Source organism: Salvelinus fontinalis, chromosome 1 (genome assembly GCF_029448725.1).
Source record: "Salvelinus fontinalis isolate EN_2023a chromosome 1, ASM2944872v1, whole genome shotgun sequence".
Taxonomy (NCBI): Eukaryota; Metazoa; Chordata; class Actinopteri; order Salmoniformes; family Salmonidae; genus Salvelinus; species Salvelinus fontinalis.
This window is the reverse complement of record NC_074665.1, coordinates 87818495-87845454: the sequence shown is the minus strand read 5'-3', so window position 1 is coordinate 87845454 and position 26960 is coordinate 87818495. Positions and strand designations below refer to the sequence as shown.

Here is a 26960-nt window from a genome sequence, read left to right as displayed (position 1 = left end):
CGTCTATTTGTAATATCAGAGGATTTTTCTGCGTATTTGCCTTTCTTTTCGGTCAGTCGTTTCTTTCCAGAGATGAAGCCCCTGTGTGTTCTGTAGTGTGGGGCTTTATTTTGAAGCCAGACAGCTTGCCTCATTGACCTGGTTTACTTCACATCGGCACTCTTTGTGTAATATATAGGGTTTCTCACCACACAAGACTTCAACTTAAAAAGTGCTGCCAATGCATCTGAATGATTTGATATTTTTGGTTTAGTTGGGAATGCATAGTCCTCTCCATGAGACAATCTCGAACCTCTTTCAAGACGTCACCTAATGTCAAACTCCCATGAATTAGAGGATTGTTTCGATTAGAGCTCTCTTTTTTTATCAGAAAAGCTCGAGATTCTGCTTTGTCCATTATGCTCATGAAAAGTGATCAACTAATGTGAATTAAGCAGGCGATGGTCTGTGAAATAATACTATATAAACATTTTATAAACACAATAGTCAGACAAATTGATTGTCTTACAATAGCTAGAACCTTAAACCGATTTATTAAAGCTACACAGAACTTCTGGTACAGCTCCTGCATTAAACAGCCATTTGTCTGTGTGAAACAGACTGGTATTCTTTGAGAGCGGGACAGTGTGAAACAGACTGGTATTCTTTGAGAGCGGGACAGTGTGAAACAGACTGGTATTCTTTGAGAGCGGGACAGTCTGAAACAGACTGGTATTCTTTGAGAGCGGGACAGTGTGAAACAGACTGGTATTCTTTGAGAGTGGGACAGTGTGAAACAGACTGGTATTCTTTGAGAGCGGGACAGTGTGAAACAGACTGGTATTCTTTGAGAGCGGGACAGTGTGAAACAGACTGGTATTCTTTGAGAGCGGGACAGTGTGAAACAGACTGGTATTCTTTGAGAGTGGGACAGTGTGAAACAGACTGGTATTCTTTGAGAGCGGGACAGTGTGAAACAGACTGGTATTCTTTGAGAGCGGGACAGTGTGAAATAGACTGGTATTCTTTGAGAGCGGGACAGTGTGAAACAGACTGGTATTCTTTGAGAGCGGGACAGTGTGAAACAGACTGGTATTCTTTGAGAGTGGGACAGTGTGAAACAGACTGGTATTCTTTGAGAGCGGGACAGTGTGAAATAGACTGATATTCTTTGAGAGTGGGACAGTGTGAAATAGACTGGTATTCTTTGAGAGCGGGACAGTGTGAAACAGACTGGTATTCTTTGAGAGCGGGACAGTGTGAAATAGACTGGTATTCTTTGAGAGCGGGACAGTGTGAAACAGACTGGTATTCTTTGAGAGCGGGACAGTGTGAAACAGACTGGTATTCTTTGAGAGCGGGACAGTGTGAAATAGACTGGTATTCTTTGAGAGCGGGACAGTGTGAAACAGACTGCTATTCTTTGAGAGTGGGACAGTGACCATCTGCTTTTGAATCGTTGTCTTCTCCTGCAGGAATTCAAGTGTTGGACCTGTGCCACTGATAATCATAGCCAGCACTCCTCCAACTGTAACCACTGGCTGTAGGCAGCTGTGTCCGACTCATTGGATGACTGGACAGGCAGCACACTGAAGTAGCCTACGCCTAAGTACTGACCCATTTTTACCGTGCTTTAGTTAGAGTACTTTAAATATAGTTCTGCATCAATTTTAGAGTATACTGTAAATTATTATCAAGGTCCTCATGCCACTCATTAAGCTCTTTTTGGAATCTAGTCTCAATAACCTCCTGGTAACAACAAGGTATACAGTATACTGTAAATTATTATCAAGGTCCTCATGCCACTCATGAAGCTCTTTTTGGAATCTAGTCTCAATAACCTACTGGTAACAACAAGGTATACAGTATACTGTAATATATTATCAAGGTCCTCATGCCACTCATGAAGCTCTTTTTGGAGTCTAGTCTCAATGACCTCCTGGTAACAACAAGGTATACAGTATACTGTAAATTATTATCAAGGTCCTCATGCCACTCATGAAGCTCTTTTTGGAATCTAGTCTCAATAACCTCCTGGTAACAACAAGGTATACAGTATACTGTAATATATTATCAAGGTCATCATGCCACTCATGAAGCTCTTTTTGGAGTCTAGTCTCAATGACCTCCTGGTAACAACAAGGTATACAGTATACTGTAATATATTATCAAGGTCCTCATGCTACTCATGAAGCTCTTTTTGGAGTCTAGTCTCAATGACCTCCTGGTAACACCAAGGTTGTTTTCTTCAAGAATATCTTCATTTTTTATGTTTGAGGACTTGGTTGTCCGGCCCTGCCATTGTTTCTTAACAGCCAAGAGGAAGCTTGGGAAATGAGTTCACTTTACTACAGCAGTTTGTATGTTGTTCATGAGACCCTCCTACTTCACTCTGCCTTAGACACTGCCATGAGGCCAGTTCCCTTTTCAGTGTTGTTATAATAGTGTTGTTATACACACTAAGAATATAACTGAAGCTTCCACCAGGTCTGTTTTACTAGAGGTTTATGGGTTAATTGCCTGAAAGAATAATGGGCTCTTGTTTTCAAGGATAAGGATAATTAAGCAATAAGGCCCAAGGGGGTGTGGTATATGGCCAATATCACGCCTAAGGGCTGTTCTAATGCACGACGCAACTCGGAGTGCCTGGATACAGCCCTTAGTCATGGTATATTGGCAATATACCACAAACCCCGCGGTGCCTTATTGCTATTATAGACCAGAATTAGAGCAGTAAAAATAAATTATTTGTCATACCGGTGGTATACAGTCTGATATACCACGGCTGTCAGCCAATCAGCATTCAGGGCTCAAACCACCAGTTTATAATTGTAGTTATACCATGGGTAGGCTAGTTGCATCTATTTCATCAGCCATGTTATAGAACAATAACGTCCACTTTTTCCACATGTAGAATAAGTGTCTCAAACTACATGCAATCAACTTCACATCCGTTTTGGGGTGTGACATTGGCCTATTATCTTTGCCACTATGGATGATATCTTTCCACGTGCCAGTCTCTGTTTCTGTGTGAGTGACCTGGCTATTTTTATTGTCCTGTGAAAATAGGAAGGCCATCTCTGTACAACATTAGAGGTGGTGTCATAGTTAACTTGGAATGCCTAGTTAAGTGCTAATGTCACTAGTAAGGCCAGAGCCGAGCAAGGTGGAGCTAATGTTTTAGCTTCACAGGCTGTGGTCAGTGTATTTACTGAATCAAACATTTGCTTTACTTGCTCTATAATAACCTGTATGAGCTTAACATACACTTTTCTGCTTATGCATCATGTTTTTCTAAAATCAACATACATGTATGTTTGTGTCTGGAGTAATGTAGCCTCCTTTCACTGCTAATGGACCAGATCCTAGATGGTGCATGACTGTGACCAATGAATTTAGTGTCCCATGTCATCTATTGATCTCCACATCCTTATGTCTGGCACCAGCCAGTAGGGTCACCATTAGTGCAGGTTCCCCATATCCCTAGAGAATGTTATGATTATATCCATCATGACATTGTTGCATGTGTGCTAAATCACCAGTGACCTATATCAACATAGCTTATTATAATACTATGATTGATAATAATAATAATAATAATAATATATACCTTATTGTTCATAGCTGGTCATTTTTCCATGCTGCTTTTCAGTAGGCTACCGCTACTTGAGGCAGTATGTTATGTTAAACAGTTGAATTAGGGATTTCTATGAACATCTATCAATGACGTTGTAAAAGGATTGTAATCTATTGTTTGATGTGAACGGATGCCCAATCGGGATTGAATATACGTTTTCATTGCTATTTTTAATGTAAACAATTATGCCATGCTGCACTTAAAACATGTACTGTAAGACATTTTAATATCAATAGAATTACAGGCATCAATTACAGTCTATACGGTGAAGCCTATCTGAGTAAACATACAGTACGCCCAGCATGTATTTCCATATGTAGGTCATATGGATAATTAAGGTCAATGAGCATGTGTATTAAATAAGGGTTTACACACTGATCACAATCAGGCTCAGTTTAAGATGCAGGAGTATTGCACAGTTTGGTTTTTCTCACAAGCTGCTCAGGTGATAGATGAGCTGTCTGGATGCTGTCTAGGTGCTGTCTTGGTGATGTCTATGTGCTGTCTGGGTGCTGTCTAAGCGCTGTCTGGGTGCTGTGTGGGTGCTGTCTGGGTTCTGTCTGGGTGCTGTGTGGGTGCTGTCTGGGGGCTGTCTGGGTGCTGTCTAGGTGCTGTCTGGGTGCTGTCTGGATGCTGTCTGGGTGCTGTCTACAAGGAAAAGATAGGGGCTCTTTGAGTTAATTTTGTCAAACAGAGTTGGTCTGTAGAGCTTGTTTTCCATAGCAATTCTCCCTATAAGGTTTCCTGTCCCCATACTGTAGCACCCAGCAACATGGTTCACTAACAAAGGGAGACTGTTAGCTATTGTTAGACGTATCTCACCTAGACATATCTCTCCTAGACGTAGCTCACCTAGACGTATCTCACCTAGACGTACCTCTCCTAGACGTATCTCACCTAGACCTATGTCAGCTAGACCTATCTCACCTAGACGTATCTCTCCTAGACGTATCTCACCTAGACGTATCTCACCTAGACGTATCTCACCTAGACGTAGCTCACCTAGACGTAGCTCACCTAGACGTAGCTCACCTAGACGTAGCTCACCTAGACGTATCTCACCTAGACATAGCTCACCTAGACATAGCTCACCTAGACGTATCTCACCTAGACAGCCATGTAAGTGCTGAGTCCTTTGTGATAGTTATTTTATTCTGTCACCAAATAATTATTATTGCATTTATGAATAAAGCCATGTTATTACGGATCCATAGTCTAACTGAGATCATATAAGGATATGCTGATTAAAGGATGGCAATACAAATACTATTCTATGTGAGCAGTTGGCATAGTGGCACATTGTGGTTAGGTAAGTGAGTGACACATCAATATGTTTTTCATGTATGAGCACAGGAAAAGTAGTCTGGTACAAACTTCAACGTGAATTGTCTCCATATAGACAGTCAGCATGAGTCGTACAGACAGTCAGCATGAGTCGTACAGACAGTCAGCATGAGTCATACAGACAGTCAGCATGAGGCAGCAACACGCCCCTGGGAATAAGCCATTGTACCCTCAATGTGTGCCCAGTAGTTTAGTTGGAAGTCTTCCTATTGCATAGTCACATTTCCCCCCAAATTACCAGACACTGACCGTGTCTGAATAGCCATACTTGCGACCTAAATAGTAGGCCATTTGAGTACGCCAAAAAAAAAATGTTTTATAGTATGTGACATTTTGAAAATTGAGTATACTTGAAATGCCCGGATTTCATACTCATTAAGGCTTTGACAACAGCTGATCAATTAGATATGGGGATGAGCTCCCAAAATGGACCAATTAACGCGAAACAACACAATAGAGCATGACGCATTCTCATGATACCAAAATAGAAACTTTTAAGTATGTGAATTTAAAAAAATCTAGTATGGTTTAAATGCCAGGACATTCTTAAAATTTCAGCTCTTCATCTAGTAGGATTAGATGCACACTTTTCCACAATGCATTGGAAGAGGTGGGCTGTGAGTAATAGGCCCTAGTTCTCTTCAAGTAGCCAAACAATAGAACTAGGCTACATAATTGGGAAGATGCCAAATAGCGATGGTGTTCAAATGTAGGCTATGCCGTTTTTGTATAGTATCAAGTTTTGTATCATAGGCTACATTTTAGAAAACAGAAGCCTTTTATATATATACCTCTATGTTTGCTGGTCTGGCCTGGCCTCATATGGTATGGTCTGGTCTGGCCTGACTGTAAATAATAGTGCAGTCATCTGGGACCAGAATACTACTCTGTCTTATTCTGGTTGATCCAGTCCTTTTTGTTGTTTATTGCCCTGGCCTGTTGTCCTGCCTCCCTATTCTTTCTGACTGTCGATGCAGCCATGTATCACAGTAAAGGGCTCTCATTAGCTTTGGGCCTGCTGAAGCAAATAGGAAGATCAGGCAAGCCATTTCATTTATGAGGTTTTACAATCTAGTTCATTTTAGTTGACACTAGGCCACATTTTACATGGCAGCCTTTACTGAAACACCTGCCTCAGCATCTTGGATATATGTGGGATTGCTTGCACAGATTGCCTATGCATTATTTTGTGTGTGTGTGTGTATGTGCAGCTGGCAGTGATAGGTGGTCTGAGTCAGTAGCCCTGGCCTATGATGGGATAAGGAGGCTGAGGGACTGTTGCATCATGTGACCATGGTGCTACTTGGAGGATCCATGGTCACAGGAGAGAAACACATTAGAGACACCCGGAAGAGAACGCTCCATTCATATCTGTCACTTTCTCTCAGGGGGAGCCTGAAATCTGATTGGCTTAGAGAGGAGGGAAGGATTTTGAATGGCTGGAATGAGATCACTATACTACTTATACAATTTGTCATGTTGTATTTAGATAAAGTAATGCTATGGCTTAGAAGGGGATTAGCCAAAGAGCTGATTATGCTAGATTCGCTTGTGCTTTCTCCAATTATTTTTCTCCTTTAAGGGATGACTTCATTGTCTTGGCTGGTAGAAAGACATCCAAACCCCCCAGCCATGTCAGAGAGCTGGATTGTTCTGAGCTGACTGTGCATGCTTTTTAAAAAATTATTATTATTATTTATTACAAAAAACACAAGGAAGGGGTAACATTAAAGTATTAGAACATGAAGGACAAACAATACAGTATCAAGCCACTATCAAACATGTGACTGTGCATGCTTTGTGAGGAGGAGAAGGCATGAGAAGCAGGAAGTAAGCTCAATGCTTCCTGAGGATGGCCTTCGCTCATCTTTGAATCCTCTCGGACAGGAAGTTAGATTGTTACACTGCATGTGTGATGTGAAAAACTACTCTGTGTTTTAAACAGATTCTCATGCAGTAACAGTAGCCCCTTGAAGGCAAAACAAGCTAATTTTCCACTGAGCCAGGTACTCTCATAAGATTTCACAATGTGTATGATTAGCTGTTAACCTCTTACACGGAACCCAAACCGTCTGCGCGCATTTGCACTATCGTGCATACATTTATTTTGTCCCCCTACACCAAACGCGATCACGACACGCAGGTTAAAATATCAAAACAAACTCTGAACCAATGAAATTAATTTGGGGACAGGTCGAAAAGTATTAAACATGTATGGCAATTTAGTTAGTTAGCTTGCACTTGATAGCTAATTTGTCCTATTTAGCTAGCTTGCTGTTGCTAGCTAATCTGTCCTGGGATATAAACATTGAGTTGTTATTTTACCTGAAATGCACAAGGTCCTCTACTCCGACAATTAATCCACACACAAAATGGTCAACCGAATCGTTTCTAGTCATGTCTCCTCCTCCTTCCAGGCTTTTTCATCTTTTAACTTATATGGTGATTGGCATCTACACTTTCATAGCATTACCACGACAACCGGCAAAACAGTTCGTCTTTCAATCACCCACGTGGGTATAACCAATGAGGAGATGGCACGTGGGTACCTGCTTCTATAAACCAATGAGGAGACGGGAGAGGAAGGACTTGCAGTGCGATCTGCGTCAGGAATAGGAATGACTTCTATTTTAGCCCTTGGCAACGCAGACGCTTATTGGCGCGCGCGAGCAGTGTGGGTGCAATAATTTAATAACATATATTCCTAAACTTATTTTTGCAATGCGAGCGGTGTAGTCAGGGTATTAGAGCGGAAACCCCGTTATCGGGATCAAATTCGACAACATCCGGTGAAATCGTAGTGCGCCGAATTCAAAATACAAAATCGTAATATTAAACATTCATGAAAATACAATTGTTTTACGTCGTTTAAAAGCTTAACTTATTGTTAATCCAGCCGCTTTGTCAGATTTCAAAAGGGCTTTACGACGAAAGCATAGCATGCGATTATCTGAGGACAGCGCCCCGCATACAAAAGCATTCCAAACATTTTCCAACCAAGCAGAGGCGTCAAGAAAGTCAGAAATAGCGATAAAATAATTCACTTACCTTTGAAGATATTCCTCTTTTTGCAATCCCACGGGTCTCAGCTACATAACAAATGGTCATTTTGATTTTGTTCGATAAAGTCCTTCTTTATATCCCAAAAGAGTCAGTATAGTTGGCACGCCTGATTCAGTAATCCACCGGTTTCCCTCGTTCAAAATGCATACAAATGAATCCCAAAGGTTACCAATAAACTTCGTCCAAACAAGTCAAACAACATTTCTAATCAATCCTCAGGTACCCTAATATGTAAAAAACGCAAAAAATTAAGACAGAGAATAGTATGTTCATTACCGAAGATAAATAACGAAGTGCGCCACAACACTACAGCCAAAATGGGAGCCACTTCGAAAAACTATAAATTTTAGCACATTTTTCAAAAAACAAGCCTGAACCTCTTTCTAACGACTGTTGACATCAACTGGAAGCCCTAGGAACTGCAATCTTGGAGGTATTCCTTTGGTATTCCCATAGACAGCCATTATAATGAGTGGTAAGCTCAAAAGAAAAATCCCAGACGGTTTCTCCTCGGGTTTTCACCTGCTATATCAGTTCTGTTATACTCACAGACATTAACCTGTTAAGGCTGGGGGCGCTGTTGTCACTATTTATGGTAATCGTGTAATTTTTGCATATTGTGTCTTCCCTGTAAAATATTTTAAAAATCGGACATGTTGGCTGGATTCACAAGATCTGTGTCTTTCATTAGCTGTATTGGACTTTAACCTGTCTAGGATGAGAGTGCCGCTAGCGGCACTCCCCCCCCACCCCCACTGAAAAACCAGTGCCGCGAAATTCAAAAAAAATATTTTTTTAAAATATTTAACTTTCACACATTAAAGTCCAATACAGCTAATGAAAGACACAGATCTTGTGAATCCAGTCAACATGTCCGATTTTTAAAATGTTTTACAGGGAAGACACAATATGTAAAGATGTACATCTATTACCTAAAAACACATTAGCATAATCCACCATCTTTTATTTGTCCACCAACACCAGTAGCTATCACCAATTCGGCTAAACTAAGATATTTATAGCCCCTAACCAAGAAAAAAACTCATTAGATGACAGTCTGATAACATATTTATGGTATGGGATAGGTTTTGTTAGAAAAAAGTGCATATTTCAGGTAGATGGCATAGGTTACAATTGCACCCACCGTCACAAATGGAATAGAAAAACTACTTAGAGCAACGTGTTTACCTACTTACTAATCATCAAACATTTCGTAAAAATACACAGCATACACGAATCGAAAGACACAGATCCTGTGAATACAGACAATATTTCAGATTTTCTAAGTGTCTTACAGCGAAAACACAATAAATCGTTATATTAGCATAGCACATAGCACATAGCAGCCCAGCATTGATTCTAGCCAAAGTGAGCAATAAAAGTCAACATCGCCAAAATATATTAATTTTTTCACTAACCTTCTCAGAATTCTTCAGATGACACTCCTGTAACATCATATTACACAATCCATATAGAGTTTGATCGAAAATGTTTATATTTAGCCACCAAAATCATGGTTAGACAATGTGAAATGTAGCTCAGCTGGTCAGAAAATGTCCTTGCGCCACTTAGACAGTGATCTATTCTTATACATAAATACTCATAAACGTGACTAAAAAATATAGGGTGGACAGGGATTGATAGACAATTTAATTCTTAATACAATTGCGGAATTACATTTTTTAATTTATCCTTACTTTTCAATACAGTTTGCGCCAAGCGAAGCTACGTCAAAAAACATGGCGTCCTAAGCCACTAAAATTTTTCGACAGAAACACGATTTATCATAATAAAAATGTCCTACTTTGAGCTGTTCTTCCATCAGTATCTTGGGCAAAGGATCCTTTCTTGGGAGTAATCGTCTTTTGGTGGAAAGCTGTCCTCTTGCCATGTGGAAATGCCAACTGCGTTCGGGATGAACTGGAAGCGTGCCCAGCTATTCACAGCGTTAAAGAAATAAATGTCCCAAAATCGCACTAAACGGATATAAATTGCTATAAAACGCTTTAAATTAACTACCTTATGATGTTTTTAACTCCTATAACGAGTAAAAACATGACCGGAAAAATATAACAGGCTAAACTAACGCTTGGAAAAATAGCAGGTCGATGTCCTCCACGCGCATTACGCAGCTGCAAAGGAGCTCCTACCTACAGGGTTTTTTTATTTATAGGGCCTGTGAACGCGCAATCGACCCCATTCAAATCGTCATCACGTAAAGGCATCCAGGGGAAGACGTAAGCATTGTCCGTATAGTCATAGCAATAACAGTGCCCTTTTAACTGACTCCAGAACAGTGGCCAAAATTTCTGAACTCTGACTCCATGTCAGGGAAATTGCTGTAGAATGGGCTCTGTTCCACTTAGAGACAAAATTTCAACTCCTATAGAAACTATAGACTGTTTTCTATCCAATAATAATAATAATATGCATATTGTACGATCAAGGATTTTGTGGGAAGCCGTTTCAAAAATGACACGATTAGCATAAATAGTCTCAACAGCGCCCCCATCCTCAACAGGTTAATGTGTGAAAGTTAAATATTTAAAAAAAAAAAAATTTTTTGAATTTCGCGGCTCTGCCTTTTCAGTGGAATGTGGGGGGGGGTGTGCCGCTAGCGGCACCCCAGTCCTAGACAGGTTAACTTCAGAGTGTAATCTATCCAATAATACCAATTATTTGCATATCCTAGCTTCTGGGCCTGAGTAACAGGCAGTTTACTTTGGGCACATCAGTCATCCAAAATACAGAATACTGCCACCGGCCCACAAGAAGTTAACCTCACTAGGGTACTCGTTATAAATATTCATAAAACATACAAGTGTTACACATCGATTTAAATATTAACTTCTTGTTAATGCAACCACAGTGTCAGATTTCAAAAAGGCTTTACGGCAAAAACATACCATGCGACTATCTGAGAACAGCGCCCAGCAGACAAATCATTACAAACATTTACCAGCCAAGTAGAGGAGTTACACAAGTCTGAAATAGCGATAAAATTAATCACTTACCTTTGATGATCTTCATATGGTTGCACTTACAAGACTCTCATTTACTCAATAAATGTTCGTTTTGTTCGATAAAGTCCCTCTTTATAGCCAAAAACCTCCGTTTTGTTTTGCGCGTTTGTTCAGTAATCCACAGGCTCAACCGCAGTCACAACAGGCAGACGAAAAATCCAAATAGTATCCGTAAAGTTCGTAGAAACATGTCAAACAATGTTTATAATCAATCCTCAGGTTGTTTTTAGCCTAAATAATCAATAATATTTCAACCAGACAATAACGTTTTTCAATATAAAAGGTAAACAAGAAATGCGCCCTCTCGGGTCGTGCGCATGAAAAACCTCTGGGACACTGTAGGGTCCACTCATTCAGAGTGGTCTTACTCTCTCATTTTTCAGAATTCAAGCCTGAAACAATTTCTAAAGACTGTTGACATCTAGTGGAAGTGCAATTTTAGTCCTAAGTCAATGGATACTGTTATGGCATTCAATAGAAAACTACAAACATTTAAAAAAATCCCACTTCCTGGATGGAAGTTCTGTTATACTCACATACATTATTTTAACAGTTTTGGAAACTTTAGAGTGTTTTCTATTATATGCATATCCTAGCTTCTGGGCCTGAGTAGCAGGCAGTTTACTTTGGGCACGCTTTTCATCCGGAGGTGAAAATAGTGCCCCCTACCCTAGTGAAGTTAAAGGTTCAATGCAGCTGTTTAAAAAAATCTTATTATCAAATTATTTGTAACAATTATGTACCTTACTAGCTAGGTTGTCATACAGTTGGTGACATATTTTCAATGCGAATATTCAAAAATCTTCATAAAAACAAAATGTGTTTCCATCAAATTGACTTGTTGCTGATAAAAGGCTGTGCGTAAGGACGCAGTGCACATAAAAATAACCTGTGAAATGGGTTTCCATCACATTTTCAACTCTAGTGATGATTTTGTCACAAAAAATGTTGCGTTTTATAAATGAGTCATTGCAGATGGCGCCGATAGACATGGCCGCCTTGTTTCAGGCTTCTAAGCAACTTTACAGTATTATTTGTAATGTTATTTCTCACATTATTAGCCCAGAACGTCCTTTGCATTATTACATACAGCTGAAAAGAAGTTTTGCATATCAGAGAGGCAGTAACTCACCAGCATTTCGATCAAGAATACGACTTTCCTGAATTGGATCCTTTGTTCGTACCATCCAAGGCGATTTAACTTATCACAGAGGCAGCTCCAAGATTCCGCCGGCGGAGAAGAAGTATTTGGAGAGGACTTTTAGTCCGACTCAGGAGGCGTGCACACCATCCACCACTTCCGAGTATATTACTCGCTAATGTTCAGTCCCTGGACAATAAAGTTGATGAACTCAGGGCAAGGATCTCCTTCCAGAGAGATATCAGGGACTGTAACATACTCTGTTTCACGGAATCATGGCTCTCTCTGGATATACTGTCCTCGCCCATACAGCCAGCTGGTTTTTCAATACATTGTGTAGATAGGAATAAATTATTCTCCGGTAGGACGAAAGGCAGAGGTGTATGTTTGTTATGAGAATTTCGTTATCAATGTTCATAAACTTAAATTAATCTACTCAGCCTGCAACCCAGAATTTGTGAGGTTCTGGTTTAAATGAAACAGACAGAGTCCCCAGCTTACAATAGTCAAAATGTTTATTCACGAGAGCACTCCGAAGTCCATTATACAAAGACATCCATTTTATTCCTTGCTCCTTACTTACGCACATACTTCCACAAAAAACAGTAGATATCCTACACACATACATAGACACAAACAGTAGGTGAGTTGTATCCTTCTCCAGAGTTCTCACCACTGGGTATCACTATCCAGCCGACAGTTCCATTCCCCCGAGATTAGGGAAACCTTGAGAAGTACTCCCTGTCCTATAATAAGTTTCTAGCCAGGTCAGGTCAAACACAGTTTAATTGTTCTCTGTATTTTCTTAGGCACACACATAGACACACATTTCTCTCCTTCCCAGGTTTCTTCTGAACCTAGTTGGACTTATGTTTAATACTTCAATTATTCCTTATACATGCTACATAAACTATAATCCCTAATGGTTAAGTTTTAGGGTGAAATTATTTAATCATTATCTTTAAACATATAAATTCCTTTATCAATGTTTCATGATTAACTACTCATGGTGTGATTGTGGTAACATATAGGAATTCAAGTAATTTTGTTCACCCAACCTAGAATACTTCACAATCAAATGTTGACCGCATTACCTCCCTAGAGAATTTTCTTTGGTTATCATCACAGTGTATATTCCCCCTCACATGTCCTGAGGCCGCATTTATTATAGCTGGGGACTTTAATAAAGCAAATCTGAGGAAAACGCTACTAAAGTACTATTAATACATTGCCTGCAGTACTCACACTCCCCCAACCTCACTTCGGCAAATCAGATCATGACTCCATTTTGCTCCTCCCTTCCTATAGGCAGAAACTCAAACAAAAAGTACTCATGTTAAGGTCTATTCAACGCTGGTCTAACCAATCAGAATCCATACTTCAAGACTGTATTGATCACGCAGACTGAGACATGTTCCGGGTTTCCTCTAAGAATAACATTGACGTATACACTGACACGGTGACTGAGTTCATCAGGAAGTGTATAGGGGATGTTGTTCCCACTGTGATGAATGAAACCTATCCAAACAAAAAACTGTGGATATATGGCAGCATTCGTGCAAAATTGAAAGCGCAAACCATCGCATTTAACCACGGCAAAGTGGCTGGGAATATTATTGAATACAAACAGGCCAGTTATGCCCTCCGTAAGGCAATCAAACAGGCAAAACGTCAGTATATAGACAAAGTGGAGTCGCAATTCAATGGCTGAGACATGAGACGTATGTGGCAGGGACTCCAGACAATCACAGATTATAAGGGGAAACCATCCACGTCGCGGACACCGATGTCTTGCTCCCGGACAAGCTAAACACCTTCTTCCCCCGCTTTGAGGATAACACAGTGCCGTCAACACGGGCCGCTCCCGAGGACTGTGAGCTCTCGTTTTCTGTGGCCGACTTGAGTAAGACGTTCAAGCGTGTTAACCCTTGCAAGGCTGTCGGCCCAGACACAATCCCAAGCCATGTCCTCAGAGAATGCACAGACCAGCTGCCGGAAGTGTTTACGGACATATTCAATCTCTCCCTATTCCAGTCTGCTGTCCCCACTTGCTTCAAGATGTCCACTATTGTTACTGTAACCTAAAAAGTGAAGGTAACTGAACTAAATTACTATCATCCCGTATCACTCACTTCTGTCATTATGAAGTGCTTTGAGAGGCTAGTTAAGGATCATATCACCTCTACCTTACCTGACACTAGACCCACTGCAATCTGCACACCTCCACAATAGATCCACAGATAAAGCAATCACCATTGCTCTGCAGAATGGCAATTGTCCCATCTGGACAAGAGGAAGACCTATGTAAGAATGCTGTTCATTGACTACAGCTCAGCCTTCAACACCATTGCACTCTCATTTATTTTTGGGCCCTGGGTCTGAACCCCGCCCTGTGCAACTGGGTCTTGGACTTCCTGACGGGCCGCCCCCAGGTGGTGATGGTAGGCAACAACACCTCCGATACGCTGATCCTCAACACATTGGCCACACAAGGGTGCGTGCTCAGCCCTCTCCTGTACTCCCTGTTTACCTATGACTGCTTGGCCATGCACGCCTCGAACTCAATCATCAAGTCTGCAGACTAAATAGTGGTGGGCCAGATTACCAACAACGACGAGACAGCTTATAGGGAGGAGTTGAGTGCCCTGGCGGTGGTGCCAGGAAAATAACCTCTCCCTCAACGTCAACAAAACAAAGGAGGTGATTGTGGATTTCAGGAGACAGCAGAGGGAGCACATACCCATCCACAACGACGGGCCCGCAGTGTTGAAGGTGAAAAGCTTCAAGTTCTTCAGCGTACAAATCCCTGACATTCTGAAATGGCTGAAGAAATTTGGCTTGGCCCCTAAGACCCTCACAAACCTTTACAGATGCACCATTGAGAGCATCCTGTCAGGCTGTATCACTGCCTGGTACGGCATCTGCACTGTCCGCAACCGCAGGGCTCTCCAGAGGGTGGTGCGGTCAGCCCATTGTAAATCCGGGAGCACACTGCCTGGCCTTCAGGACATCTACAGCACCCGGTGTCAAAGGAAGGCCAAGAAGATCATCAAGGAACTCAGCTATCCGAGCCACACCCCATTCAGGTCAGTACAGGTGCATCAAGCTAGAACTGAGAGACTGAAAAACAGCTTCTATCTCAAGGCCATCAGACTGTTAAATAGCCATCACTCTCCGGTCTCCACCCAGTACCCTGCCCTGAACTTAGTCACTGTCACTAGTCGGCTACCACCTGGTTGCTCATTCCTGCACCCCAAAGGCAGCTGCCCTATGTACTTAGTCATGTAACACTGGGCACTTTAATAAGATAACACTGGTCACGTTAATAATGTTTACATACTGTTTTACCCATTTCATATGTATATACTGTATTCTAGTCAAGCCCATCCTATTCAATTATTGCTGTACATATACTATTCTATCAACGTAAGAAGAGGGGCGGGGGTGTATGCCTTATGATCAACGAGACGTGGTGTGATCATAACAACATACAGGAACTCAAGTCATTCTGTTCACCAGATTTAGAATTCCTCACAATCGAATGTCGACTGCATTATCTACCAAGGGAATTCTCTTCGATTATAATCACAGCCGTATATATTCCCCCCAAGCAGACACATTGATGGCCCTGAACAAACTTTATCTGACTCTTTGTAAACTGGAAACCACACACCCTGAGGCTGCATTCATCGTAGCTGGGGATTTTAACAAGGCTAATCTGAAAACAAAACTCCCTAAATTCTATCAGCATATCGATTGTGCTACCAGGGCTGGTAAAACCTTGGATCATTGTTATACTAACTTACTGACGCATATAAGGCCCTCCCCCGCCCTCCTTTCGGAAAAGCTGACCACGACTCCATTTTGTTGCTTCCAGCCTACAGAAACTAAAACAGCAAGCTCCCACGCTCAGGTCTGTTCAACGCTGGTCCGACCAATCTGATTCCACGCTTCAAGACTGCTTCGATCACGTGGATTGGGATATGTTCCGCATTGCGTCCAACAACAACATTGACGAATATGCTGATTCGGTGAGCGAGTTCATTAGAAAGTGCATTGACGATGTCGTACCCACAGCAACGATTAAAACATTCCCAAACCAGAAACCGTGGATTGATGGCAGCATTCGCGTGAAACTGAAAGCGCGAACCACTGCTTTTAACCAGGGCAAGGTGACCGGAAACATGACCAAATACAAACAGTGTAGCTATTCCCTCCGCAAGGCAATCAAACAAGCTACGTCCCAGTATAGAGACAAAGTAGAGTCGCAATTCAACAGCTCAGACACAAGAGGTATGTGGCAGGGTCTACAGTCAATCACGGATTACAAAAAGAAAACCAGCCCGGTCGCGGACCAGTATGTCTTGCTCCCAGACAGACTAAATAACTTTTTTGCTCGCTTTGAGGACAATACAGTGCCACTGACACGGCCCGCTACCAAAACCTGCGGGCTCTCCTTCACTGCAGCCGAGGTGAGTAAAACATTTAAACGTGTTAACCCTCGCAAGGCTGCAGGCCCAGACGGCATTCCCAGCCGCGTCCTCAGAGCATGCGCAGACCAGCTGGCTGGTGTGTTTAAGGACATATTCAATAAATTCTTATCCCAGTCTGCTGTTCCCACATGCTTCAAGAGGGCCACCAATGTTCCTGTTCCCAAGAAAGCTAAGGTAACTGAGCTAAACGACTACCGCCCCGTAGCACTCACATCCGTCATCATGAAGTGCTTTGAGAGACTAGTCAAGTACCATATCACCTCCACCCTACCTGACACACTAGACCCACTCCAATTTGCTTACCGACCCAATAGGTCCACAGACGACGCAATCGCAACCACACTGCAAACTGCCCTAACCCATCTGAACAAGAGGAATACCTATGTGAGAATGCTGTTCATCGACTACAGCTCAGCATTTAACACCATAGTACCCTCCAAACTCGTCATCAAGCTCAAGGGTCTCGACCCCGCCCTGTGCAACTGGGTCCTGGACTTCCTGACGGGCCGCCCCCAGGTGGTGAGGGTAGGTAACAACATCTCCACCCCGCTGATCCTCAACACTGGGGCCCCACAAGGGTGCGTTCTGAGCCCTCTCCTGTACTCCCTGTTCACCCACGACTGCGTGGCCATGCACGCCTTCAACTCAATCATCAAGTTTGCGGACGACACTACAGTGGTAGGCTTGATTACCAACAACGACGAGACGGCCTACATGGAGGAGGTGAGGGCCCTCGGAGTGTGGTGTCAGGAAAATAACCTCACACTCAACGTCAACAAAACAAAGGAGATGATTGTGGACTTCAGGAAACAGCAGAGGGAGCACCCCCCTATCCACATCGACGGGACAGTAGTGGAGAAGGTGGAAAGTTTTAAGTTCCTCGGTGTACACATCACGGACAAACTGAATTGGTCCACCCACACAGACAGTGTTGTGAAGAAGCCGCAGCAGCGCATCTTCAACCTCAGGAGGCTGAAGAAATTCGGCTTGTCACCAAAAGCACTCACAAACTTCTACAGATGCACAATCGAGAGCATCCTGTCGGGCTGTATCACCGCCAGGCACGGCAACTGCTCCGCCCACAACCGTAAGGCTCTCCAGAGGGTAGTGAGGTCTGCACAACGCATCACCGGGGGCAAACTACCTGCCCTCCAGGACATCAGACTGTTAAACAGCCACCACTAACATTTAGTGGCCGCTGCCAACATACTGACTCAACTCCAGCCACTTTAATAATGGGAATTGATGGAAATTATGTTAAAATGTATTTATTTATTTCACCTTTATTTAACCAGGTAGGCAAATTGAGAACACGTTCTCATTTACAATTGCGACCTGGCCAAGATAAACCAAAGCAGTTCGACACATACAACAACACATAGTTACACATGGAGTAAAACAAACATACAGTCAATAATACAGTGAAAAATAAGTCTATATACAATGTGAGCAAGTGAGGTGAGATAAGGGAGGTGAAGGCAAAAAAAAAATATATATAAATAAAAATATAAAAAAGGCCATGGTGGCGAAGTAAATACAATATAGCAAGTAAAAAAAAACACTGGAATGGTTGGTTTGCAGTGGAAGAAGGTGCAAAGTAGAGATAGAAATAATGGGGTGCATAATAAATGGGTATCACTAGCCACTTTAAACAATGCCACTTAATATAATGTTTACATACCCTACATTACTCATCTCATATGTATATGTATATACTGTAATGTATATCATCCACTGCATTACATTTACATTTAAGTCATTTAGCAGACGCTCTTATCCAGAGCGACTTACATCTTGCCATCTTTATGTAATACATGTATCACTAGCCACTTTAAACTATGCCACTTTATGTTTACATACCCTACATTACTCATCTCATATGTATAGACTGTACACTATACCATCTACTGCATCTTGCCTATGCCGTTCTGTACCATCACTCATTCATATATCTTTATGTACATATTCTTTATCCCTTTACACTTGTGTGTATAAGGTAGTAGTTGTGGAATTGTTAGGTTAGATTACTTGTTGGTTATTACTGCATTGTCGGAACTAGAAGCACAAGCATTTCGCTACACTCGCATTAACATCTGCTAACCATGTGTATGTGACAAATAAAATTTGATTTGATTTGATTTGTATTGTTCAGATATACTACATATTCTATCCACATACTGTCCATAATGTCTATACATCCAGTCACATATATAAAGTACCAGTCAAAAGTTTGGACACACCTACTCATTCAAGGGTTTTTGGAGTGTGCAAAGCTGTCATTAAGGCAAAGGGTGGCTGCTTTGAAGTATGTCAAATATAAAATATATTTTGAGTTTAGCACTTATTTGCTAACAACATGATTCCATATGTGTTATTTAATGGTTTTGATGTTTTCACTATTATTATATAATGTAGAAAATAGTACAAATAAAGACAAACCCTTGAATGAGTAGGTGTGTCCAAACTTTTGACTGGTATTGTATATATGTATTTGTACTCCAGACTCCGACATTGATCGTCCTAATATTTCTATATTTCTTAATTCCATTATTTTACTTTTAGATTTGCATTTATTGTTGTGAATCGTTAGAAATTACTGCACTGTTGGATCTAGGAACACAAGCATTTTGCTACGACCGCAATAACGTCTGATAAATATGTGTATACGACCAATGAAATTGTATTTGACGTGCCCACTGGTCTTGGCATGTGTGCTCTAGTGAACAGATTGCCAGATACAGTGCTGCTATAGCCTACATGATGAGATTATTATGGACAAGAGACCGATTTTTTTATTTTTAAGTTGGCAGCCAAAACATCAATCATCATGTCACCAGAATAAGAACATCAATATTTATTGGACAGGAGCATCAAGCTCTTCACCGTACACTTTCACCACCATGTGAAGTTCATCATAACTTATTTCATCTGTAGCCCAATAAACTGCATGGCTTCCCGAGTCGTGGGAGGACCACACAACACATCATCGCAGGACTTCAATATATCATCGAAGTCTACTTCAATATGATGGTTATTATATCAATATTTGCATTCCACCGCATTTTCTCGCATAATTCATTTTATGACACAAAAAGATCCCACCTTGTCTAGCATATTTAGTTTTGTTGAAATTTGAAAACCCGACAATTTGCTGTTTCCATCAGGCCTGTTGTGACATTTTTTTTTCGAATATGTACTGTACTTTACTCGCATAAAAAGTTGTATGGAAACCTGGTTACTGCGATTGTTTTCAATTAAAATAGTCAAAAAGAGGCACAAATGGCTTCTTAGCGAAAAGCAAGAGTTTAGCTAGGCTGAAATTTCATCTGGTCCCATCTGGTCCCACATCACAGTATAGGCTTCATTCAGCGTTCTACAGACTGTTGACATCTAGTGGAAGGCGTAGGAAGTGCAAACAGATCCATATATTACAGGGAATTGAATAGGCGATGAGTTTAACAATGACCATTCTCAGAATTCTCACTTCCTGTTTGGATTTTTTCTCAGGTTTTTGCCTGCCGTATGAGTTCTGTTATACTCACAGACATCATTCAAACAGTTTTAGAAACTTCAGTGTTTTCTATCCAATAGTAATAATAATATGCATATATTAGCATCTGGGCCAGAGTAGGAGGCAGTTCACTATGGGCACGCAATTCATCCAAAAGTGAAAATGCTGCCCCCTATATCAAAGAAGTTAAATCACAACAAGGATGTTATAGGATGATAAGTGGGCAGAGATGAGGATTTAACAATACCACAGCTGTTTTGAAATGTCATGAAATTGTCTAGCAATCGACAGGCCTCACAGGACATTACAAACAAAACCATCATATTGTACAGTATCAGTGTCAGAGGTCTTGCAGTGTAGAGGACAACTCTGCCAGAGACCCACCTGGCTTGCAGGCATGCCTCATGTCTCAGCCTTTGAAACATTCTCCCCCCAGAGCTAACCACTTTAAGCCACAACAAAAACCTAATACACAAAATCTAGTAAAGGAATGCGATAAGTATATATAAATATAAAATATATAGATGAGCAGTAACAGAGTGGCTTAGATGCAATAGATAGTATAGAATAGATAGTGGAGGATGCAGTATACAGTACATACATACAGATGAAGTCGGAAGTTTACTTATGCTTAGGTTGGAGTCATTAAAACTTGTTTTTCAACCACTACACAAATTTCTTGTTAACAAACTATAGTTTTGGCAAGTCAGTTAGAACATCTACTTCGTGCATGACACAAGTCATTTTTCCAACAATGTTTTACAGACAGATTATTTCACTTATTATTCACTGTATTACAATTCCAGTGGGTCAAAAGTGTACATACACTAAGTTGACTGTGCCTCTAAACAACTTGGACAATTCAGAAAATGATGTCATGGCTTTAGAAGTTTCTGATAGGCTAATTGACATCATTTGAGTCAATTGGAGGTGTACCTGTGGATGTATTTCAAGGCCTACCTTCAAACTCAGTGCCTCTTTGCTTGACATCATGGGAAAATCAAAATAAATCAGCCAAGACCTCAGGAAAATAATTGTTGACCTCCTCAAGTCTGGTTCATCCTTGGGAGCAATTTCCAAATGCCTGAAGGTACCATGTTCATCTGTACAAACAATAGTACGCAATAATATACACCATGGGACCACACAGCCGTCATATCGCTCAGGAAGGAGACGTGTTCTGTCTCCTAGAGATGAATGTACTTTGGTGCGAAAAGTGCAACTCAATCGCAGAACAAAAACAAAGGACCCTGTGAAGATGCTGGAGGACACAGGTACAAACGTATCTATATCCACAGTAAAACGAGTCCTATAATCGACATAACCTGAAAGGCCATTCAGCAAGGAAGAAGCCACTGCTCCAAAACCGCCATAAAAAAACAGACTACGGTTTGCAACTGCACATGGGGACAAAGATCATACTTTTTGGAGAAATTATCTGGTCTGATGAAACAAAAATAGAACTGTTTGGCCATAATGACCATCGTTATGTTTGGAGGAAAAAGGGGGAGGCTTGCAAGCCAAAGAACACCGACCCAACCGTAAAGCACGGGGGTGGTGCATCATGTTGTGGAGGTGCTTTGCTGCAGGAGGGACTCTTAGGTCAGGAGGGACTCTTAGTTAGTGATCCTAACTGACCTAAGACAGGGAATTTTTACTAGGATTAAATGTCAGGAATTGTGAAAAACTGAGTTAAAATGTATTTGGCTAAGGTGTATGTAAACTTCCGACTTCAACTGTAGGTAAGATAATTTCCTTTTGAATTTCTCGTTAAATGTAAAATGTTCCTCTTTTTGATACATTTAATAGAGTGAGTTAGGTCTGCTCTATACCAAATTAGCATACCCCCTGAGTCCCTTCCCTGTTTCACACCTGGTAGGTTGGTGGATGGGACTTCCAGCTCTCTGTAACCTATAGGGCAACCAGTGGATCAGTCTCCTCTATACCATGGTTTTTGTAGGATGACAATATCTTTATTTCTGATTTCTTTGGTGAAGTCAAGGTTCCTGCTCTTTAGGCCAAAGGCAGATGACCTCAGGCCTTGGGTATTTCAGGATGATATAGTGAAGGCTTTGTGTTCCATAAAGTGTCCAATGTTGTTGGTTGTGTGGTTTGGCCTCAGACCAGTAAGTGTTAGCAGAGCCTGCTGAGCATCTGGTACATTGCCAATGGCTTGGGATAGTGTAAGAGTGGGGGTTGGGCCTGTTTGCCTGCTCACGGCCTGGGCGTATGTGTGAGTTCCATGTTGAGGCCCTCTGTGGGAGGCATGGGGTGGGCAGGAGGGGCATAGGTCTGATCTGAGGGGGCCTAAATGAGGTGTGGGCATGGTTGACTTGTGGGCTAGTGATTGGTTGGGGTGGGTGTGTCTATTGATCTGTTGCTCCTGTGTGAAGTATTGGGGTTGCGTTTGAGAGTGATGTCCTTTAGGGTCCGGTGCGAAGGCGGGCACTGCTGCCTTGTACAGGTGGTCCTGGTCGTAAAGGCTGTTCAAGTCCAGGGTGGAGCGGTGGGCCAGGTAAACATTTGGTTTTGAGGCACAGTCACGGGAAATGCTTGTGTTTACCCGCTGTATGGTAGCAGGGTGGAAGTATTTTCGTGGTAGCAAGGTTGAGATAACCACTTGTGCGTTGGGGAAAGTAGAAGACGCTTTTTCAATCAATCTCACTCTCTCTCTCTCTCAGGATGACATATGGTTGGAGGTTGGAGTGAGTAGCGTAGCAGAGATGAGTCTCACATCATGGTTCCTGTTGAGCAGCGGGGGCACTCGTCACCGTCTGCCACTGGAGATGATCTTCGTCGGCCGAGATGACTGCGAGCTCATGCTGCAGGTGAGCATGACTCCAATTGATACAACACAACATATTACAGCATCACATGATACAACACAACCTTTTACAACACAACACAACATGATACAACACAACACAGCAAAACATCATACAATACAACACAACATGATACAACACAACATGATATGATACACCATGACACAACATGATACAAGACAACATGATACAACACACCATGTTACAACACAACATGACACAAAACAACATGATACAGCACAACTCAACATGATACAACACAACTCAACATGATACAACACAACTCAACATGATACAACACAACTCAACATGATACAACACAATACAACATGATACAACACAATACAACATGATACAACACAACTCAACATGATACAACACAACTCAACATGATACAACACAACTCAACATGATACAACACAACTCAACATGATACAACACAACTCAACATGATACAACACAACTCGACATGATACAACACAACTCGACATGATACAACACAATACAACATGATACAACACAATACAACGTGATACAACACAACTCAACGTGATACAACACAACTCAACGTGATACAACACAACTCAACGTGATACAACACAACTCAACATGATACAACACAATGCAACATGATACAACACAACTCAACATGCTACAATAAAACATGATACAACACAACAAGATACAACACAACATGACACAACACAACATGATACAACACAACACAACAAGATACAACACAACACAACAAGATACAACACAACACAACAAGATACAACACAACATGCTACAATAAAACATGATACAACTCAACATGATACAACACAACACAACAAGATACAACACAACACAACAAGATACAACACAACATGCTACAATAAAACATGATACAACACAACATGCTACAACACAACATGATACAACACAACATGATACAACACAACAAGATACAACACAACATGACACAACACAACACAAAATTACAACACAACACAACAAGATACAACACAACATGCTACAATAAAACATGATACAACACAACATGATACAACACAACACAACAAGATACAACACAACATGCTACAATAAAACATGATACAACACAACATGCTACAATAAAACATGATACAACACAACAAGATACAACACAACAAGATACACCACAACATGCTACAATAAAACATGACACAACACAACATGATACAACATGACACAACACAACAAGATACAACACAACATGACCAAACACAACATGTCACAAAACAACATAACACAACACAGCACAACAGGATACAACATGACACAACACAACATTATACAACACCACATGATACACCATGACACAACACACCATGACACAACACACCATGACACAACACACCATGACACAACACACCATGACACAACACACCATGACACAACACACCATGATACAACACACCATGATACAACATGACACAACACAACATGATACAACACAACATGACACAAAACAACATAACACAACACAGCACAAAATCATACAACACAACACAACATGATAAAACACAACATGATAAAACACAACATGACACGACACACCACAACACGACACACCACAACATGACACAACACAACATGATACAACACAACATGATACAACATGACACAACACAACATGATACAACACAACATGACCAAACACAACACAACAACATACAACACAACACAACAAGATACAACACAACACAACAAGATACAACACAACATGCTACAATAAAACATGATACAACACAACATGATACAACACAACACAACAAGATACAACACAACATGCTACAATAAAACATGATACAACACAACATGATACAACACAACACAACAAGATACAACACAACATGCTACAATAAAACATGATACAACACAACATGATACAATAAAACATGATACAACACAACATGCTACAATAAAACATGATACAACACAACATGCTACAATAAAACATGATACAACACAACATGCTACAATAAAACATGATACAACACAACATGCTACAATAAAACATGATACAACACAACATGCTACAATAAAACATGATACAACACAACATGCTACAATAAAACATGATACAACACAACATGCTACAATAAAACATGATACAACACAACATGCTACAATAAAACATGATACAACACAACATGCTACAATAAAACATGATACAACACAACATGCTACAATAAAACATGATACAACACAACATGCTACAATAAAACATGATACAACACAACATGCTACAATAAAACATGATACAACACAACATGCTACAATAAAACATGATACAACACAACATGATACAACACAACACAACAAGATACAACACAACACAACAAGATACAACACAACATGCTACAATAAAACATGATACAACACAACATGATACAACACAACACAACATGATACAACACAACACAACATGATACAACACAACTCAACATGATACAACACAACTCAACAAGATACAACACAACATAACAAGATACAACACAACACAACAAGATACAACACAACACAACAAGATACAACACAACACAACAAGATACAACACAACATGCTACAATAAAACATGATACAACACAACAAGACACAACACAACATGATACAACACAACACAACATGATACAACACAACACGACAAGATACAACACAACAAGATACAACACAACATGCTACAATCAAACAGGATACAACACAACATGCTACAATAAAACATGATACAACACAACAAGATACAACACAACAAGATACAACACAACAAGATACAACACATGACACAACACAACATGATACAACACAACACAACAAGATACAACACAACATGCTACAATCAAACAGGATACAACACAACATGCTACAATAAAACATGATACAACACAACAAGATACAACACAACATGCTACAATACAACATGATACATCACAACAAGATACAACACAACAAGATACAACACAACAAGATACAACACAACAAGATACAACACAACAAGATACAACACAACATGACACAACACAACATGATACAACACAACACAACAAGATACAACACAACATGCTACAATCAAACAGGATACAACACAACATGCTACAATAAAACATGATACAACACAACATGATACAACACAACATGACACAACACAACAAGATACAACAAAACATGACCAAACACAACATGTCACAAAACAACATAACACAACACTGCACAACAGGATACAACATGACACAACACAACATGATACAACACCACATGATACAACACAGCACAACATCATACAACACAACATGATACAACATGACACAACACACCATGATACAACACACCATGATACAACATGACACAACACAACATGACACAACACACATGATACAACACAACATGACCAAACACAACATGTCACAAAACAACATAACACAACACAGCACAACATCATACAACACAACACAACATGATAAAACACAACATGATAAAACACAACATGATAAAACACAATATGACACGACACACCACAACACACCACAACACGACACACCACAACATGACACAACACAACATGATAAAACACAATATGACACGACACACCACGACACACCACGACACACCACAACATGACACAACACAACATGATACAACACAAAATGATAAAACACAGCACAACACAACATGACACAACACAACATATTACAACACAACACAACATGATACACAACATTTTTACTAGGATTAAATGTCAGGAATTGAGTTTCATGTTTTTGGCTAAGGTGTATGTAAACTTACAACTTCAAATGTACATACACCTCAGCCAAATACATTTAAACTCAGTTTTTCACAATTCCTGACATTTAATCCTAGTAAAAATTCCATATCTTAGGTCAGTTAGGATCACCACTTTATTTAAAAAATGTGAAATGTTT

General features: G+C 40.6%; 1 protein-coding gene across 2 annotated transcripts in view; it reads left to right on the top strand.

The window, feature by feature from the left end:
• Positions 1-26960, top strand: part of LOC129863237 (centrosomal protein of 170 kDa-like) — a 122990-nt gene that overhangs the window by 1026 nt on the left and 95004 nt on the right. For both annotated transcript variants that reach the window (XM_055935156.1, XM_055935151.1), the window contains exon 2: positions 22873-23019. In XM_055935156.1, coding sequence (XP_055791131.1) covers positions 22915-23019 — 105 coding nt within the window. In that variant the 5' untranslated portion in view covers positions 22873-22914. The remainder of the gene's footprint in view (positions 1-22872; positions 23020-26960) is intronic.